Source organism: Monodon monoceros, unplaced genomic scaffold (genome assembly GCF_005190385.1).
Source record: "Monodon monoceros isolate NGI ecotype Baffin Bay Population unplaced genomic scaffold, NGI_Narwhal_1 Super_Scaffold_5, whole genome shotgun sequence".
Taxonomy (NCBI): domain Eukaryota; kingdom Metazoa; phylum Chordata; class Mammalia; order Artiodactyla; family Monodontidae; genus Monodon; species Monodon monoceros.
Window position 1 is genome coordinate 23,545,566 of NW_021703782.1, and position 20,837 is coordinate 23,566,402.

Consider the following 20,837-nt stretch of genomic DNA (forward strand, 5'->3'; position numbering starts at 1 on the left):
ATGATAGCACCAACAGGGTCTGAGAGGCAAGCCTGTGGCCACCTCAAAGGGCCCTGATTTCAAAAAGGAAATAGATATGGAAGTGGCCAGCAGGCAGAGTGACTGGCAAATTGTGAGGAAGTGGTAAATGTGAGTTTCTTCCTTTGCTTATGTGTGGTGTTCTTGCTTCCCCTTAGCCTCAACTCTTTTTTCAAATCTTATGCAACTTGCATTATCTCTGTCCTAAGTTCACCAGGCAAATGGAACTTTAAATTTGATGGCAAGAAAATTTGCTTTTCTTATGGACATTTAGTATACGCATACTTATCCTGCTATCCCTATTAGTTTATCCCTTTGAGAGCAGAAGGTGTGTATTCATTTGAGTGTCTTCACTTCGGTTAATTCAGAGCTTTGCACGTGATAGATATGGTATACATATTTATTAAAATGAATTAAGTGTCTGGCTCCTTTCCATACACTTGGTGTGTGTTCACGTTATGGGCCAACTGTGGGTGTATATATTTTACATCACCTCTCTTTTCCAGTTTCTCCCAGAAAATGAGCTCTTAAACCTTTCTTCCCTCTCAAACAGCACGCTTAAAAATTTTGTTAGTTTTTTTTTTTTTAATGACAGGTTATATTTAATGTTTCAAATTACTCTGTTTTGGAGCCACTGAAATGAATTGGAGCATTTAGAAATACATTTAGAAAATAAGAATTACAAGTAGTTGGGGGATCACATTATAAATCTGACCTTTGCTTCTGCTTTTTCTCCAGGGCCTGCTCTCTTTTCTGAGCGCCCCACTCATAGGTGCGCTGTCTGATGTGTGGGGAAGGAAGCCCTTTCTCCTTGGCACCGTCTTCTTCACCTGCTTCCCAATTCCACTGATGAGGATTAGTCCATGGTGAGTGGCTAGGTCCTCCATCATGACTGTCTGTTTTGGGTCACATGTGGACAGTACACCTGCAGTGTGCTTTTTAACTTTTGCAAAACAGCTGTACCTGTGTTTTCATTTGAACTCTTCGGTAATACTGAAAGCTAGTAGGCAGTTGCCATCATGCCCACCTAAGTTCTTCACTTAGGTGAAGAAATAGAAAGAAAAGATGTCTCTAAGGGCAGCTATTGTTGCCATGAGGTAAGTTACAAGATTAGGTCCTAGGAGGGGGCAGACAATCCCTGTACTCACTCAATTGTGGCTCATTTGACTTTGAAAATGTGTTGTTTTTGTCAGCTCATTGCTCTAGGGCACTGACATGAACATAGTTTATATCAAAAGGCAGGAGTCACTTTTGTGTGTACTGTATTAAGACCAATAACCTATTCTAAATCATAATGTGAATTTTAATTTGATCTCATTTTTTCATGATAAATAAGGAGAGAATAGTTAGCATGTAACCAAGGCTATTTAGTTAATAAAAATGGGTTGGAATTTGCACCTGAGCAGTAACTTAGTTTTTCTGGAGTACAGAGGATGGTATTTTGGCCAAAATTCCTGTTGCTGAGATGCTATTCCTATGTGAAGAACATACTTTAGAATGGAGGGTTTTTGTGTTTCAGTTTTTTGGGTTTTTTAAAAAAATTCAATTAATAGTTTCAGAGGGGGGTGCTCATGTGAAAATACTCTCATTTGATTATTTGATAGAAATTTTAGGTCAACATTTGTCATGTTCCAAATGTGTTGGCTATCTATAATGAATCATTTTATTTCCTACCAGATAAATTTTTATAAAATACTTTTTGGTATTGAGTCTTTCTGTCCAAGAACAAGTCATGCTTTTCTGATGAATTAGGGTTTTTTTTTAATGTCCTCTCAATACCTTAAAATTATTTTCTTCAGATCTTTAAATGATTTTACCTCTTCTCTTCCAGTTTTCATGCTGCTGCTTCTGCTACTTGTGTAGACTAATGAATAATGTTAAATAAAAGTAATGATTATGGACCTATCTAGGACCTATCTACCTCATATATATGAAGGAAATATAATGTTTCATCATTGAGTATTAAGCTGCCTTTTGGGTTTAAAAATACTTGTTCCTATTTTATTTAGAGATTTTCTTTTTTAAAATCAAGGTTGAATGTCAAATTTTATTTGATGCCTTTTGCATCAGTGGAGATCATTTGAATTTTCTTCTTAGATCTACCAGCATGATGAAGCATATTAATAGATTTCTAATATTGAAACATCCTTACCTCCTAGGATTAAACCCTACTTTTTGTTCTGTGAGATTCTGTTTGCTAATATTTTAACTAGATTTTTTAAGCATCTATGCATATGATAGAAATTTTTTGTCTTAATTACATTAATTTTTAAAATGCTTCCTGCATTTGTGTATATGTATTATTCTTAGCTAAAGCTAGGAAGTTTAGAAATTTTTAATTTCTGTTCTGGCTACCTTTAAAAGTATAACTTTACTGCATACCCTTACTCTTTCATTTTTTTAAACTGCATTTACTGAAACCCCTTGAACAATGACAAAATTAGTATGTTTCTCCTTCCTCTTCATCTTGATTATAATTTTATTAGTTGTCCTCTATATCTTTAAATATACATGTATTTTTAAAATTTATTTGTTGGTTTATAGTCTTTACATGATATCTTTGGCTTTGGTTATAAAAGTGTGTATACACTACCTCTCTCATGGGTGTTTAAAATAATCTTTTTATAGGTGGTATTTTGCAATGATTTCCATTTCTGGAGTCTTCTCAGTCACGTTCTCTGTGATATTTGCCTATGTAGCTGATGTTACTCAGGAGCATGAGCGAAGTACTGCTTATGGATGGGTAAGATAATAGATTGTTTTTTAATCAGAGAAATAATGGACATTCTACTAAAAATTCACTGGAAAGTGAGATTTTATTAAAATAGTGTTAAATATTGACTTATGTAAAAGAAAATCCAAAGCAATTGAAATGAAAAAGGAGACTTATGAGAAGTTAAAAATAGCAAGATAGAAATTGCTAGTAATTTATTTTCTGGTTTTAGTGTTGGAAGATTGGCAGGATGTGTTGAGTTGTCAGTTGCAAAGTTTTTTTAAAGTTGGTTTGATTTGTTTCTTGTTAGCTAATCTCTTGAGGAAACATGACAGTAAACAAGTGCTAGGATCATAGGTCTCTGTGTACCTAATTAGAATTGGAGAGGTGATAAAACCTCAGGCATGTTAATCCATTGTTACTGTATTGCTAGTTGTGTGACTCAGGCACTTATTTGGGACATGGTACTACAGAAAAAAGGACTACATTCATTCAGCAAATAATTGCTGAGTGTAAAACAAAAGTTATAGGAGAACTTTTCTGGGTAATTGACAATCATTTCTAATTTTCTTAGGCAAGATAATGGCACTGTGGTTACATAGGAGAAGAAAGACCTGTAGAAGATGGCAGGCTGAAGCCATTTAGGTCAGAGTGTCACAACTCTGAAAATTACTTAAGTGGTTCAAGGGGAAAAGATGACAGGCGAGCATTTGTGGGTATGTGTCCAGTGTGTGAACCTCTTGGGGTAATTGGGTGTGGACAGGAAAATTTTTCCCTTCTTCCCTTTTAGGTTCTTTGGCCAGCATAATAATTAAATTGATGTAAGACAGATTAACAGGAGAAAAACAAATTTAATTTCATTTGTATGGGAGTCCCACAAAGATGTGAGATACTCAAGGAAAGTCAGGCAATTGAGGCTTATATACCATCCTGAGCTAAGGAGAAAGAGGGTAGGGGTCTGGGGCTTCAAAGGGAAGGAAGACAATTCACAGGAAGATGAGAGCAAATATCTGGTAAACAAATGTTTGCCATTCCATGCAGATAAGTCTGATATAAAAAGTTATCTTTACTATTTGCTCTCTTCCTGGCATAGGCCTCCTGTCTAAATTCTTTTAGGCTGTTAAGGGAAAGGTAAAAAGCTTTTCCTGAGTCTCCTGGGTCTTAATTGCCTTCAGCTAAAAACAATCTACATGCCAAAGTGGCACATTTTGGGGTGGCTTATTCTGCTCCCCTTCAGTGTGCAGTGTGCTCTTCTCTCCACTTTCCTGTGTTTGAAATGTTTATAGTAAGAAGATGGAAGAAGAAAGATGATCTGGCTGGTTTGTTGAATGTTTGGAGGGGGATTGAATGCCAGAAACTCAGGTTACTTCTCTCCTGAGTCTTACTTTTTCTTTTAAATCCCACTTCCTGGAAGACAGTAAGTAGTCATTCAGTGTTGACTGAATGAATAATTGTATGGATCAATGATGGACATATAAGTCAGTCACTGCTGTTCCACAGAACACAACAGCAATTTTTACTTTGTTGACTTTAGACATCAGTAGTTTAAAAACTTCTCCTTCGACCCCACTTACCCTGTAGCTATTACTTGCTCTCTCCTTTCCTTCTTCCCTCCTTCCCTGAACGTTTCTCATGTCATGTCCTAAAACAGGGGCATCTCCAGAGTGCTGCGGAGGAGGACAGAGGGAGAAGCAGATAGGAAGGCTTCAAAGAAGGCAGGGTGTTCAAGGTGGGCTCTCAGGGTCGGTCAGCAGATTTGAGGGGTGCCAGAAGCCTTATTTATCACACTTGTGCAGCTTTTCTCAACATCACAGAAAACACTCATTTCCCTCCAATTTTGTTCGATTTTTGTTCCTTGCTTCCACCAGAAAAACCCCTCATGAAGCTGTTGTGCTAAGCAGTCGTACTTAGGAAAGATTTCAGAGAGAGAGAGAGAGTTCTGCAACCAAAGTGATCATGACTTAGTTCCCCTGTCTCCAGCTCAGTTCTTCATCTGTAAAATGGCAATTATAATAATGGCTGTTCGTAGGTATGTTGAGAGAAGTTAGTGAGAGGAGCGCCCTACTGAAGTGTGCCCTCAGCCAGCATGTAAGGCTTCCTGGACTTGGTCACAGGACCCAGGATTTGGCCAGTGGCTAACCTTTACATTTACCTCTACATGTCAGATGTTGAGATGACAAACCTGAAAAAAGTAAAAGAAAAAAAGCTTGCAGGCTACCTTACAGATACAGGAGGATTTATTGCCAGTTAATTATAGGATTGTCAATCAAGTCTAGCTGAAATTCTAAGAAGCATTTTGAGATCTGTTAAAGAATATATATGTATATCTTCCTTACTGAAACTCCTCCAGTAAACAAAGAAAAGTGGTAATTTCTTTCAATGGCTGCAATAATGAATTTAAGTTAATGCTCATTGAGAGACTGTTGTGGTGAAGTCATCCTTTAGATTTATTCACCGCTGTCGTATTGAGTGTTAAAGAGGGATTTTAGATAAATACACAAACTAAGCAAGTAGGCTGCTTTAAGTTTTAAGAAAGATGCAACATTTTACATAGAATTTCATGGGGCCATAGATTCTCAGAAACTCATTCAACAAATATTTATTGAGCAATGTAACTAATCAAATAAAACAATTAGGAAACCACTGCTGCTCCCTGTCCCCTTCTGATATTTGAAATTTGGTGACTAACCTTTTTATTTTCATTTCCATATTCCACATGATTAAATTGGCTCTCAGAGTATTCATTATTAAATATTTTAATAACAGATTTTTTCCCACTAAATTCCTATTGTTTCTCACTATTACTACATGTATATAATAATTATGTTTTACTTTTTGCATACTTGAAGAAATTAAACTGATCTTTAAGTGTTATACCTGCTTCAGTGGACCGCTAAGGGAATGAAGGGAGGAAGATTAGGGTATTATAGGTGGGCATTAGTAGACAGAGAGATGGGAGGAGGAAATCCTGAGCACTGTAGGACCTAAACAAATTGGGCTGTGTTAGGAGGAGGGGATAGGCCTGCCCCTCTGTGTCTGAGAGCATTTGCCTTGCGGTACCATCTAAGTCAAGTTATGAAGCTTTCAGGTCTTCAGATACATAGACTTGTAACTAATAATGCTCATGTCTTTTTCGTGGTTTGCAAGACTTAAAGATTCTCATTAAGATTTCTGCCTTTGGTAATTTCTCCATGGCAGTGTACAAATGTTTGAATTATCGAAATACCAGAAAATAGAGCACTTCTCCCTTAGAGCAGTGTTGCAGGATACATCACATGGATGGGAAAGATGAATTTAAAAGTTTACCATGGTTTGGAGTGCATCATTTATTGATAATGAGCATTAATCTCAATCAATCATTCTTTATCCCTCTTGTTTATATCTGAAGTAGTTACTGTATCCCCTTCAAATTTGTGGGGGAGCTTAGTAAAGAAGGCAGTCATTTTCTATTCAAAACTGATGTATCGTGTATTCTTATATATTAAATTATTGTTATATAGATAATAATTTAATTCCATTGTTCTTTTTTTTTTGCGGTATGTGGGCCTCTCACTGTTGTGGTCTCTCCCGTTGCGGAGCACAGGCTCTGGACACGCAGGCTCAATGGCCATGGCTCATGGGCCCAGCCGCTCCGCGGCATGTGGGATCCTCCCGGACCGGGGCACGAACCCGTGTCCCCTGCATCGGCAGGTGGACTCTCAACCACTGCGCCACCAGGGAAGCCCAATTCCATTGTTCTTAATGACCAAATCTTGAGTTATTGAACAGTCTTTATCTTAGAAAATGTCCAATTGTCTAGAATAGAATTATGATAGAATTAGAAATGTCTTTGACAAATAACGAAATAAATGATTGAGTGTTTTCTTCTGTATACTCCATGATCTTTAGATTCTTTACACTTGGAATGCTGTGGAATTATAGAAGCAGTTTTAGCTGAAATTTAGGTCTAAGTCTGACTGTGCATTTTAGTGAGAAAGATTAATTTGAGAAATTGGAAAATGGCTTCCAGTTCTTGCTCATCTATGTGAACTTAAGACATATATTGTTTCTTTATTTGTACATTGAGTTGTAGAATATCTTCTCAATTTACATACAGTAATTTGATAAGGATTAAGTAGTAGAAAACTGTTATGAATAAATGAATGAATGACCCATTTTGTGCAGGTATGATGTTGTTAGTATTAGCACCTGAGGACCCTGCAGCAGTGCTTCCGTAGCACGTGAGGATGCTGCAGGAGCGCTCCCATAGCTGTTTGCATGTCATTGCAATTTATAATATAAAGTTACATGATTGCCTTGATCTTCTTAAATAAAATGAAAAACCCTGAAGGGCAGGAGCTCTGTCTTCTTATTTATCTGGCACATAGTAGATGCTCAATAAATATTGAACCAGGGAATTCCTGTTCCCCAAATTAGAATTCTCTATACTCCCTTTTTTTCTCCAGAAATTTTTTTACTTTTGGCTTTTATAATATTTTTAGTATAATACTAATTTCCAATACATTGTATTATCACATTCAGTTGGGGGGTGATGGATGAAGAAAAAATGTTATTGGCTACCCAGGAGTCATAATTTCAATCATAGATAATGATTTCTATAGTTTCTATTAAAATCCATTAGAAGTTTAAATAACCAACTTATTATAAATGTGCTTTTGACACTCAGTCTGGTTATAATTTGGAGACTGCCCATTTAAGCTTCTGAACATTCAGATTACATTTCAGAATAAAGGGAGCTTTCTACGTGCTTGTAGGAAAGCAGTGTGAAGAAGCTTCACATGGATTCAAGTTGCAAGGGTGATCAGTTGAGTCAGTGGTTTCTGGTATTAGGTGGAGGTTGGGGATGACAGCATGACAAAAGTCCCTAGCCTGGGGATTTCTCCATTTAAAAAGCTTTGACATCTCCCTCAACAAATCTTTTTGGATTTTTTGTTGTTGTTATAGCTTTTCTAAGATTACCAGAGATTTTCCCCCCTCTCAGTGCTTATTAAATGGTGAAACAGTACATGTTTTTGGAAGATGAAATCAAGCCTAGTCTCTGAGTAATTTGTAGATTTTATCATCAACCCTGCAGAAATTTTTTTCATACCTTTCTCTCTACATCCCCATTCCCCAAATAAAGAAGACTAAAACATGTATATTTTATTTATGGGGAAGGTTTTACAATTTTTATTTCTAACAAATCATTATTTTGTATTCTTGTAGCTTTCTAGAATAACTCCAGTTAGTTAATAGCTTATGAACAAGTCCTTAAAACAAAATTACTTTCATTCTTTTTCATTCTTAAAAGTTGTGTGCAACACAATCCTTTTGTCTTTTTAAAGCCAGGGATGGATGGCTTTAGGTATGTACCTGTGGGAACCTGGATGAAAACAGGAATATAGCTGCACACCTGCAGCAGATGGGACCCTGGGTGAGAGTGTGCTTTTTCCATAGGTCTCAGCCACATTTGCAGCCAGTCTGGTCAGCAGCCCAGCCATTGGAGCATACCTGTCCGCCAGTTATGGAGACAGCCTTGTTGTGCTGGTGGCCACAGTGGTGGCTCTTCTGGACATCTGCTTCATCTTATTGGCTGTTCCAGAATCTTTGCCAGAGAAAATGAGACCTCTTTCCTGGGGAGCTCAGATTTCTTGGAAACAAGCAGACCCTTTTGCGGTAAATAAAAACATGAAAACATTTACTTTCCTAAATATCTTTCTAAGCCATGCAAATAAAAGAACATTCCTGCAGCCTCAAGCATCCTAGCAGTTGTTGATCTATTTTTTTTCTCCAGTAAAAATAGAAAAAATGTATTTGCAAGTAAGGGACTGAGGTAGACTGTATACCAAGGAATATATAGAATTGCTACTTCTTAAGTCAAACGTGGTTATCCTGTGGGAAGAGACAAGAAATGTCCAGTTTATCCCTGATGAAGACTTGGGAAGGAAGGTTTTTTTTCTTTTTGCATAGTTGTTTTCATCCTTCTTTTAACAAAATAAATGAAAGTGGCCATTTGAAGCGGTTGTTTCGATTCACTTCAATTCAAAAAGGTTAAATGCATTTGGGCCGACTAAAGTAGTTATTATCTAAGTTGTTAATATACACCCATGTTGAACAGAGGCTTTGAACTTGTCTTTTGCTGATTGAATAGAGTCTTTGTTTTCTCTTTTGTCATGGGGGAATCCCATTAACAACTAGAAAAAGTACTGAGAAGAAGAATCTTCTCTCCCCACCTTCTCTGGTTTGAAATTGTTCTTGAAGAAAATATGTGCGGAAAAATATAACCAGAGATTTGATATTTGTATTTTTCCCTTAAGTTTACCTTTTAGGAAAAATACATATAAAAAAACTAACTCATGAGAAATTCTTTTCTAAAAAGCTCCCTCATTGTATGACCTGGGGACCCTGCTCATTCTGTTTGCGCTGTAATGTCAGATATCAAGAAATAGGTGTGAAGAAAAGGAAACCAGGAGTGGAGCCAGTCAGACCTCCCACCTTGTCAAGCTACACAGAGAAATTCCTCTGTGAAGTGGAACTATTGTGGCTTACTTTTCAGGGCTGTTATGAGGATTGCAGTGAATGTATATAAATTAACCAGTCTAGTGTCTGGTATATAGCAAGGTCCCAATAGACATTAGCTACTTTTGCTTTTAATTATATGAAGGTTACAGTTATGATCACCTAGAATGCACTGCAGAACTCTACACTCTGTAGACAACTTTTGGTGCACCTTTTGGTCTACTCAAACATCCTGTGTAGAGAGGAGTATAGGATTTTGGACAAGGTTGTAACATTCAAAAAGTTGTTACTGGTCAGAGAATCTTGTCGTCACTGACCCCATGGCTGGAGCATACTTTTTTGTCTACCAATTTTAATGGCAAATTTAATGCTAACATTTAAAAAAATAGAGTAAATTTATGTGTAATGAAAACACTGTACTGTTTATGGCTTTAAAGGAGTTGTATTATGAATGAAAGAGAGAGATGAGATTTTCTTAAAAGGTTCTGGAGCAATGTTTTTTCAGGGTCTGTTCATAGGACGTTCAGGGTCTGTTTCAGGATGTGAACCAGTGTTGTTAACAAAGAGAGAAAGCTGTAATATTTGAAACATACCTCTGAAATTAGGACTTGTAACCTCCTTAAAGAGATGGTGATAGATTTAATGTTAAGGCTCAATTCCTTTTATAATCCATTCATCTTTTGTTATCCACCTTAATAGATCAAAACAGTGCAGCCAATATCCCAGAATATCAGTGACATCAGTATCTATTTGCTTTTTATATGTTTCTGTTTCTGCTTATTCCTAGTCACTGAAGAAAGTTGGAAAAGATTCTACCGTCTTACTAATCTGCATCACTGTTTTTCTTTCATACCTTCCTGAGGCTGGACAGTATTCAAGTTTTTTCCTCTATCTCAGGCAGGTGAGTAGTGAGTGCCTAGCAGCTTTTGAACATGAGGAAAACCAGAGATTGGGATCTGGCTAGAGGTATTTTGTGGGAAAACACTGTAGAGAAAAAAAATGTGTTAACTTGCTTCTAGTTATAAATGTAGGTGCTGACATATAATTAGTAGTCAGGAGACCTTTAGTGCAATAATTTTAAAAACACAATAAAATGTTTACTGTGGAAAAAATTTCTTTGAGAGTTATACAGAAAGAGAATTAGTAAAAACAAAATTTATTAAATCTTTAATAATACCCATTAAATTTCACAGAGAGGTAAAGTTTATTTCAGAAGTGCCCTGACCCCTGGGTCTGATCACAGCCAGCTTGCTTAGCCATCTGTAGTAGGCCATAGCTCAACACCACTGTAGACTTCAAGGTGGCTTACAAACAATAACCAAAATAATCTTTTCTCCCTTCTGATTTTTCTCTTTAAAAATTTACACTTTGGGCTTCCCTGGTGGCGCAGTGGTTGAGAGTCCACCTGCCGATGCAGGGGACGCGGGTTTGTGCCCCGGTCTGGGAAGATCCCACATGCCGCGGAGCGGCTGGGCCCGTGAGCTATGGCCGCTGAGCCTGCGCGTCCGGAGCCTGTGCTCCACAACGGGACAGGCCACAACAGTGAGAGGCCCGCGTACCGCACAAAAAAAAATTACACTTTGTCCTCCCCAAAAGGCAATTGACTTACAGCAATTAAAAAAAAAAGTTCCCTTTTCCAACTGTTGTTTTAGGTCTCTGGGATTGCTAAGACCTGAGTTGCCTTCCATTGCAATCCTGTCTTGGTCTTTTACTGATTTCACTAGAAGTCCTCCTCCTAAGATAAATTCCTCTATTTTTTAGAGATATTTTTAAATAAAATTTGTTAAATTCTCCGTTCTCATAGTTTTCCTGAGAGTATGAGACTATAATATTTTATATGGTGGCACGTTTAAGTAAAACTTTTTTCAAGCAGTTTTATTTTTGCTTTGCTCATTATGGTGGGTGGATGCTGGAGATTCGGACGGAAGAGTGGTGAGATAGTGTGGTTAATGTAGAAAATTATATATGCATATATTAAATTACATTAAATTTGCATTTAATATAGAAAATAATGTAGGAAAAATGGGAAAGTCCAAGGAAGAAAGTGAAAAAACATGTCTCCTTTTCAAAGTGTTCAACATAGAGTTCCCAGCAAATCTATTTCTAGGTATATAGCCAAGAGAATTGAAAACATATACCTATACAAAAACTCTTACACAAATTATTATTCATAGTAGCCAAAAAGTAGAAACAACCCATATGCCTATTAACTGATGAAATGGATCAACAAATGTGAAATATCTATACAATGGAATGTTATTATTTGGCAGTAAAAAGCAATGAAGCACTGGTACACACTACAACATGGGTGAACTTTGAAAACATTATAAGTGAAAGAAGCCAGACCATATATAGTATGATTCCATTTGTATGAAATGCTCAGAATAAATAAGTCCATAGAGATAGAAAGCAGATTACTGGCTAGGTGGTAGGGTAGGCTGGGGGAATGGGAATCCTAATGGGGTACGATGTTTCTTTGAGGAGTGATGAGAGCTTTTAAAATTGGTCATGGTGATAATTCCCAACTCTGTGAATATAAAACTAAAACCATTGAATTGTACACTTGTAATGGGTGAATTGTATGGTATTTTAATTCTGTCTCAATAAAGCTGTTTTAAAAAGTATATTTACGGGGGGGTGTGGGGAAGGATGGATTGGGAGTTTGGGGTTAGTAGATGCAAACTATTACATATAGAATGGATGGACAACAGGGTCCTACTGTATAGCACAAAGAACTATATATTCAGTGTCCTGGGATAAACCGTAATGGAAAAGAATATAAAAGAGAATGTATATTATGCATAACTGAGTCACTTTGCTGTATAACAGAAACTGATGCATTTTAAATCAACAATACTTCAATTAAAATATATATATATATTTACAAATTAGACTGAGAAATAGATTCCAATTTTTAAAAATTGCATTTGATTAGAGAGTAATAGGATATTATTAATGTCAGCAGCACTGGTTTGGGAACCAGAGGTTCTAGCTCTAACTCTTTTTATTAGCTAGTTGTGTAACTTGAAGCAAGACGGTCATTTATGAAATGTGAAGATTGTATACAATAATTTTTAAAGCTTTTTTTGGAATTTTATAAAGTTTCAATAGATAGAGCAAATAAAAACTTGATATTTAAAACTTAAAAGTTTTAGTAGGCATTTCGGAGCTGCTGTTAAGATTAAGAGGCTTAGAAATCATTACCAGCTAACTTTGGCTGCTCATTAGAATTAGAATCACCATGGAAGCTTTTTAAAACATACCTGTGTCTGGGTCCAGAGAGTCTGATTTAATTGGTCTCAAGTGGATTCCAGCATCTCATTTCTCCTCTCTCCCTTCTTCTCTTCTCCCCTTCTCTGTTGCTCACATGATTTTAATGTGCAGCCAAAGTTGAGAGCCACTGACTTTGCCAGTGAGCATACTCTGTGTTGGCAGCATCAAAAATCGAATCATTTTCTTCATGTTCTCTCCAACGCTTGATAATGTTATGTTTGTCTCTTGGTGGGTTGCAGATGGGGATGGATATGAAAAAAATAGGTAGGCCTACAATAGAAAATATTATCTTAATATTTAATATTTGTTAAATTAAGTTGTGCCACTTATAATGATTTCTTATGACAGATTTAGATATAAATTATTGGTTAAATAGGTTCAACTTTGAGCACTGCCTAATTTGCCATTGTCAAGGTTTTATGAACTTTCCTCAACTATTTTATTCTATGGCTTTAATGGAACATACATTCCTTATTTTTATAATATCTGTATTACAAAGTGTTTTCATTTCCACAGGTCATAGGTTTTGGATCTGTTAAAATTGCAGCATTCATAGCTATGGTAGGAATTCTTTCTATTGTGGCTCAGGTGAGTGTTATTTTACCCATCCTTTTTTTTTTTTTTTTTAATGTTTTTAATCTGAAGTAACTGTAGATTCATAGGAAGCTGCAAAGAAATATTCATGGAGATCTCCTGCACCACTACCTCAGTTCCCCTCCTCCTCTGCCATGGTAACATCTTGTGTCCTGTGGTACAATATCAAACCCAGTAAACTGACAATGGATACAGACCATAGAGTTATTCCATTTTTAATAGAATCTTAAGGTTATGATTTAGGAGGAATTTAACACAACTTTTCAATACTTTGTAGAGCATGTGTTGTTACCTCTAATGGATCAATTCAGCAAATAAAAATTTGCTTTTACAACCACCAACCACAATCTAACTCCAGTATTGCAAAATTAACCAGAAAAATGTTTCAATATTATTTTAATATTGAAAAGTAATGAAGGTGAAAAGCAGAAATGAAATTTTGTAACTATTACAATCCTTGCTATCCCCAGGACTGAAGAAATGGTGATAAGTCAGTATGTTAGGATATATGTAATGAGTAAAGAGTATTTATTAAACGTTTCCCCATCTATTATAGGACCACAAAAGACAGGGCATATGTGCTTTAAATTAATTCATTGATATGCTTAGGTGCATTCACTATATCATATGGGACTATTATGAGGCTATTTTCCTGGAACAGCTATATGCTGCTTTAAAGCATGGTAGGCCAGGTGGAGCATTCTTCTGTGATAACTCTTTCAAAGAGAAATGAGAAGCCTGCAAAACTGCTTTGCCCAAATATTAGAATTGACAAGGCTTATAGGAATGCATCAAACCAAGGGTCTTTTTTTTTTTTTTAACTGTATCAGCAAATGTAAATTATGTTAAACTTTCAAGTTGCTTATGATTTTGGCTTGTTTTTTATATTAACTCTGGTTAGTCAGTTAGCCCAGATTCACCTTTTATCCTATGCCTTTTCAGGCTATATCACCTAAGTTTTTAGTAGAGTATATATTTGTTAAACTCACATTTGTATCAGTCCAACTTTGTGAAACTGTTAACCCCCACCAAAATCCCACATACTCTGTAAATGTTCATCAGGGGTTTGCTATTCACTGGTGGTTAAATTATTGGCATTTCTCCAAAGAGACAGAGGCATTTTCTTCTCAATCACAGTAACTGTTGAACAGCTGTGATGACCTTTGGGGAAGTGATAAGCACCAGATAAACAGGTTTCTGGGGAGGAGGCCAAAGGCCCTGAGCCCAGGTTAGTCTGGGAAGGCCCCGAAGTTTCACCCCTTTTGAGCTACATCAGTACTGCACGGCCTCCAAGGTCTTAGGTCAGGTGGTCTGCTATTTTGAGATTCTTGGTCACCATTAATGGGCTTCCCCACAGAACTTGCATCAGATCTTGTGCTTGTGTTCATATGATTACTCAGGATTATCCCCTTTGCTTTGCAGACGGTCTTTCTTACCATCTTGATGAGGTCATTGGGGAATAAGAACACCGTTCTCCTTGGTTTGGGTTTTCAGATGTTCCAGTTAGCCTGGTACGGTTTTGGATCTCAGGCATGGTAAGCCTCTCCCATAGATTCTTATGAACTAATAGATGTATCTTTTAGAGGAGCTCGAATTAGTTGAGTGTGATGTGAAGGAAGCAGGAGTTATTTTACTGGCATAGTGTATTCAACATTTCAAAAACTGTTTAGACTTAATTTGGGGAAGGGTAGAGCTGGTAATTTAGGATTATTTGGATAGATTGCCTTCACCTCAGCAGGCTTTCAGTGAGTTGTTACTTCCTCCGACCCTCCAAAAAAAGTTTTATGCCTAATTTTTAAACACATTTGTCAATTTTTGGAGACAACACATTATAGGCAAAAACAAAACAAGAAGACAAGGAAAAATGACTGATTATGGTGGGATTTATTACTATCATTAGCTGAGTGACTTTGGACAGTGACATAACCTTTATAATACAAAGCATATGAGTTAGATGAACACTGAGATCTCCTCCAGAATCTTGTATATCCTGATCAGTTATTACTCCTAATGTATTAGATTCCCATTAAGAGGAAGGAAGGTCAAATTAAGCCCTGTGGAATAAGAAGAAATAAAAAGAATTTTGAGTGCTATTTTGTTGTGTGGCAAGTTTCCCTATGTGCCTGGCTACCAAATACTAGAGTCCATATCTCCGTTTTAGATATTTGAGTTGGTCCCCATTTTGCAGTCATAAATGGATGACACAATTTAGAAGAACTCGAAATGCTTTAGGTGGTCAGTGGTTGATTCTTTTTGTTCTTGGAAATCTTAATTTCAGTCCCATGAGCTTTGGTTCAGTAGCTGATTCAGTCAAACTCATGCTACCTTAGAAAGATTCTGTCGACCTAAAGGGTTTTTCCTTTTAAGTAAGGACGTGCATGTCATCCCCAAGAGAGTCTGGCCAAGCAGGTTTTAAGCCCAGTTGGGGCCTCACTTTGCTCACACTCAACGCCTAATACTGACACACATGTAGGTCCTTTTCATTGAGAAAAAAACAAAGGTCTAAAGGAAGCACACTTGGAAGTCTGCAGGATGTCATCCTGAACTTCAGGTCTCTGAAGTGTTATGTGCCACCAACTTTTTCTGTAGGTGACACACAACACTTTATTGAGGGGTAGAAAACTGAGCAGCTCAAAGACAGTATGGAGGTGAGCCTTTGAGAAGTACAAAGAAAAAAGTGGAAAATTGGTAGTGAAAATGTGGTATTTATAGGAACAAGAAATCCTTTTGCATTTCATTGAGCTTGCATCTAAATACGGTAATAGGGAAACTAGGAAGAAGAACAGATTTGACAGAGGTAAAATAAAGAAATGAAACTTTCCCAGCCCGTGAAGTGATCAGTATAAACAGATGCATAACCATCTAGGTTAAAAAAAAAAAATCCATTTTTAAAGAGGAAAAAAATAAATGCAACTTAACACAAGAAAACAGAAAGCATTTAGTGCTTTTGCCGTTGATTGTACTCTGAACAGCAAGCTCATTGGGGCTGGCCTGCTCCCTGACCGCAGCCTGTCCTGTCATTGCAGGATGATGTGGGCAGCAGGGACCGTGGCCGCCATGTCCAGCATCACATTTCCAGCAGTCAGTGCCCTCGTCTCTCGGAATGCAGAGTCAGATCAGCAAGGTGAGGTCACTGTTTTCCTCCTTCAACGGAGACGTACCTGCCATAAGCATGAGCAACTCTGAACCCCTCTTCACATCAACAAAGCAAGAGGTTACAGCCATGTGGTCCCTGCTCAACAATCATACCTATTTACTTTGGCAAATAGGAAAATTATGTTTTCCTTCCTACTTTGATCTTTGATCATATTTTTGAAATCTGGACTCAGCAGGTCAGAATACTAAGACAACTATCCATTTTCTCTTTTCAGTTTTGACTCCTCTTTTATTTGTCACCGTTAGAATTTACTAGACTTTAATCGACTTTAATCATATTTTAACAGACTAGTTAGTAAAACAATGAGTTCTTTATTTAATCACTGAAATTTCTTTAATTTGGAATCACTGAAAGTCCATTACTCAATTTAGGAAATGATTCTTTGAGTGGATAAAGAAAAATAAATCTGAGTAGTTCTTGATAATTGGATGCAGAGTGAGAGACAAAATTAAGATGACTGTGTAGAGTAGCACTCTGTCTAGACTCCTACTTCATCCTTCTTGTGCCTCTGGCTTCCCTATCAAGCAGTTCCTACTGCCAAAATTAGTCCTTTTCTTTCACCATCACTTAATGGCTTACCTGACTGTAGTCAGGAAGTAGTGAATTTTAGAAGAAAAAAATTTTAATGCCTTAGAGATATTTCTAAAGTTTCAATAAAAAACTAGATTGGAAAAGCTAGTTTATTCATTGCAACTATTTTTCTGCATCAGAAATTAGCCATCTTATTCATATCTACTTTTTTTTTAATCTTTTTTTTTTTTTTTAACAGTAGGTCCTTTTAAATATAGCAGTATCATTTGAAGACCACAAATTCTGTGTGTTACCCTGGTTATGTTAACTTAGCTGACTGCATCCTTGGGGAGGTGTTGTGCTTGAAGTAAAGGCATGAGCTATCTGTGAAGGATGGGCATTGCCTTGGCATCTAGGAGACACTATCCTATCTCTCAGGGCATGAATTTTCTTTGACTTTTTTTTATACTTACATGTATTAATACAGATGTTTCTAAATGTCAGCATATAAACTTATTAGAACACACTGTATTAGGTTGAATTATATTTGACCATTTTTGATTTACAGAAACATTCATCTCATGATTCAAGCTAATTTTTGACCTGCCAAATTAGATACCAGAGATATCTAGAAATTAGCACTTGGATTTTTCAGTAGAGGTGTACAGGGAGATGGACCTGGAGTATGGAGGTCACTGTGAGGAACAGAATCTGTCTGAAGGTGCTGGGAGCACACAGCATCAGGACCTCTGTGGACTCACACATGGGCAGGGATACAAGAGGCAAAGGGCAGATTTTTATTGTAAAAGTGCCATTAAATGAGTAGAAAAGGAAAATCTCAATCCACAGAAAAGTGTAAATTACCTATAAATGGAGAATATTAAAACTTTTTTATTATTCCCTGATTATAGGAAGATCTGCTGTTAGGGAATTCAGCCTCAAAAGGATTTTAGAAACATCACTGTCATTTCATACCCTATAGATCATTGAGTGAGGACAACATTAAAAGGACATAGAAAACCAAGGAAACATTTGTGCAATGAATGAAAATATGATGGGTAAAGTCCCTAAAATCTCCTTTCTACAGCCCAGACTACTCAGTCCAGCAGAAGCAGTATTTCATATTAGTAAGAAAGTACTGTTAAGTCTCCAGTCTTGAGACGCTTATCTGAGAAGACTGGCTCCCTTCTCTTTTTTCTGACTTAGGAGTTGCCCAGGGTATCATAACTGGAATAAGAGGACTATGTAATGGCCTGGGGCCAGCCCTGTATGGCTTCATATTCTACATGTTCCACGTGGAACTGACTGAGTTGGAACTGGAATTGAATTCTAACAATGCTGCCCTGCAGGTAATTTGGTAATAAGTCTAGGTTTACAATAGCAGTTGTGTCTGATTATAGCAAAATCTTCTGACCTTAAATTTGGAAAGTGTTCTTATTTTTATAATACTATTGTATTTGACAGTAGTAAGTGCTATGTTCATTGCTTCCTGGGACTAGGGAGGGATCATTTCAGTGATTTAATATCTTATGTAAAAGATTTGTCTTAACTTTGTTCAGATTCTGTTTTCACCTATATAATTATTCTGATCAGAATGCTGTCCTCTGGTGAAGCTCAGGCCAGATAAAAGATGAAATGACCTAAAATTCCAGCTAGAATTTGAGCTAGAGTGCTTTTTCTACTATTTATTTGCTATTACTTCCCTCCTTCCAAGCTATATTTAATATAGATTTCTATACAAAATTGGAATTACTGTTCATGTACATAGTTCATGATCTCAGGTCACAGGGCAGGATTAGAGATAAATAACTGTTGTTTACATGTTTACATGTTTACATGTTTGGTTAAGCTGTTGGAAAGTTTGGTTAAGCTGTTGGAAAGTGGTGCACAAAGCAGTGATTAGTTGCCCTCCATCATATTCCAGACGCCAGGCTCTGTTAGAATTTGCTATGACACTTAATGAACATTTGCTTATGAGAAAATAACTCACTTTTCAGTGGTGTGCTTTTTTGGGGTCGTCCAGGACTAATTTTGACTAACCAAATTCTTCATTTGTTTCCCACACCCATCAGGGAGCTGTCATCCCAGGCCCACCGTTTTTATTTGGGGCATGTATAGTTCTTATGTCTTTTCTGGTTGCCTTATTCATACCTGAATACAGTAAAGGCAGTGGAATTAAAAAACATAGCAACAGCATCAGCGGCAGCCTGACCAACACAATAGAACGAGGCAGTGATGAAGACATTGAGCCACTACTGCAGGACAGCAGCATCTGGGAGCTCTCTTCCTTCGAGGAGCCTGGGAATCAGTGCACTGAACTATAAACTGCAGAAACTAGAATTCTGTAGACTCCATCTCTGAGAGCCATGGAGGAGCCACACCACACTGGAGACTTCATGGTGCTGGAGGGGAGATACTAGTGGCATGCTTCAGGCCGAGTTTGAGAAGTAACCACCTCCATCCCTCATCTCCCGCCCCTTCCTCCTCCTGTTCCTTTTCTACCATTCTCTTTCTTTCTGTTTATATGTTAGAACAAGTTAAGGTTTGAAATACTTTTCTGCAAATAATATGCAACTCTCAAAGTTATCTGGAGTCCACACTTCGAAACTCAGAAAAAGTCATCTCTGGTAGAAAGGATGACTTTCCTTTAATAACTCCAGAGTAAGAGTGACCATGTCCTTTTCAGTAGAAGGTGCAGGATTATAGTACAACTGCCTTCTCTGGCAAAATTTGAGATAAAGAATCCCATATTTTCTTCCCTCCTGTTTCTCTGAACTGTGCCTGTTTAGCCCATAGGTGTTTATGAGTGGCTGCTCAGTATCAGGGATCTATTGCCTTTGTTCAAAGGTCAAGCAAATAGTCTTACTCTCCTTTCCTTATCTCTACTTCCTATTCTTGGCTAGAATGAAATTCAGCATATACACATCTGGACAGTAATAATATTGATTAGTGATAACCTTTACCGGATGAAGGAAATTTTTTTAATAAATTTAAATCATGAAGAACTAGCAATTCAGATTCCTGGGCCTAATGTTTTGGTTAGATCCAAGGTGATTTTACAGAAGAAAAACATACATCAGCCATTCTGGTGGCAACATAGAAATTGGAGGGTGCTTGTAAGAAAGTTTTCAACAATGTAAACATTCCTAGGTGAGAATGAAAGTTAGTAACTGGATGCCAGTGGAGTTTATATCCAAGTTTAGACTCATGTAATGCATTCTTACTATATTTGCTCCCACCCACATCTCCTGTGTCTTACTTTTCAGTGTTTCTCATTCATCACACCCCTGCCTTAACTGCTCTATGTAGGCATTTGTTTTCAGTCAGTCTTTATTTTTATCTATGTATCTGCCACTTGAATCTCATGGGAATATGCACAGTAAATTCCTTTCTAAAATATGATGGTTTAAGAAGCTCAGTTTCAAAATAAGTGTCTTGCTAATTTTTCGAGATGTTTTATGGACAAAGAAAACTTTAGATTATATGTGTTTTCCTGCACCAGTAGGTGGACAATTAACTAGGGCCCATCTTTAACACAGCACTCCTTTGAAAGTTTTATAGGTATGAAATATATGTAGATATTCATAAGGAGTTTTAATTTTTTTTTTGATGGGGTGCTATGTAAATCTTGTATTTATAAATGTAATGAAGGTATTGACAGAAAAAAATATATACAACTTTTATAAAGGATTGTGTACTGACTGAATACATTTAAAAGAAAATATATTTTGAAACCTGTTCTGCTGCGAACAAAGATAACATATCTTTTTACTATGCTGTTGGTTTTTAAGTTAAGCTTCCTAATGCATAATAAATTTGCAATGGATACTTTTATGTCTTTTGTGTTTCTTTACAACGAACAGTACCATTGATCTTTGCGTTCTCCTTTGGGTGACTTTCAACTGAAATAAGTTTTTAGTCTTTAAGCTAATGAAGAAGATATGTGTATTTTCAAAATAAGTTTCATTTCAAAATCTCCCTTCAAAAAGTTGTGATCTTCAAAAAGAGATCACAACTTTTTTTTTTTTATTTTTTAAAAAAGCAGGGATACAAACATACTTGTACACCCATGTT

General features: G+C 36.8%; 1 protein-coding gene across 2 annotated transcripts in view; it reads left to right on the plus strand.

Moving 5' to 3' along the window:
* MFSD14B (major facilitator superfamily domain containing 14B) overlaps positions 1-20,597 on the plus strand; it is a 72,939-nt gene extending 52,342 nt beyond the window's left edge. Inside the window, exons 4-12 of one of the 2 annotated variants that reach the window (XM_029202412.1) lie at positions 757-884; positions 2,647-2,761; positions 8,168-8,386; positions 10,017-10,130; positions 13,019-13,090; positions 14,519-14,631; positions 16,123-16,220; positions 17,970-18,112; positions 18,836-20,597. In XM_029202412.1, the coding sequence (XP_029058245.1) occupies positions 757-884; positions 2,647-2,761; positions 8,168-8,386; positions 10,017-10,130; positions 13,019-13,090; positions 14,519-14,631; positions 16,123-16,220; positions 17,970-18,112; positions 18,836-19,087 (1,254 nt within the window). In that variant the 3' untranslated portion in view covers positions 19,088-20,597. The remainder of the gene's footprint in view (positions 1-756; positions 885-2,646; positions 2,762-8,167; positions 8,387-10,016; positions 10,131-13,018; positions 13,091-14,518; positions 14,632-16,122; positions 16,221-17,969; positions 18,113-18,835) is intronic. The other variant, XR_003790758.1, reaches the window with a different exon arrangement.
* Positions 20,598-20,837: the final 240 nt, after the last annotated feature.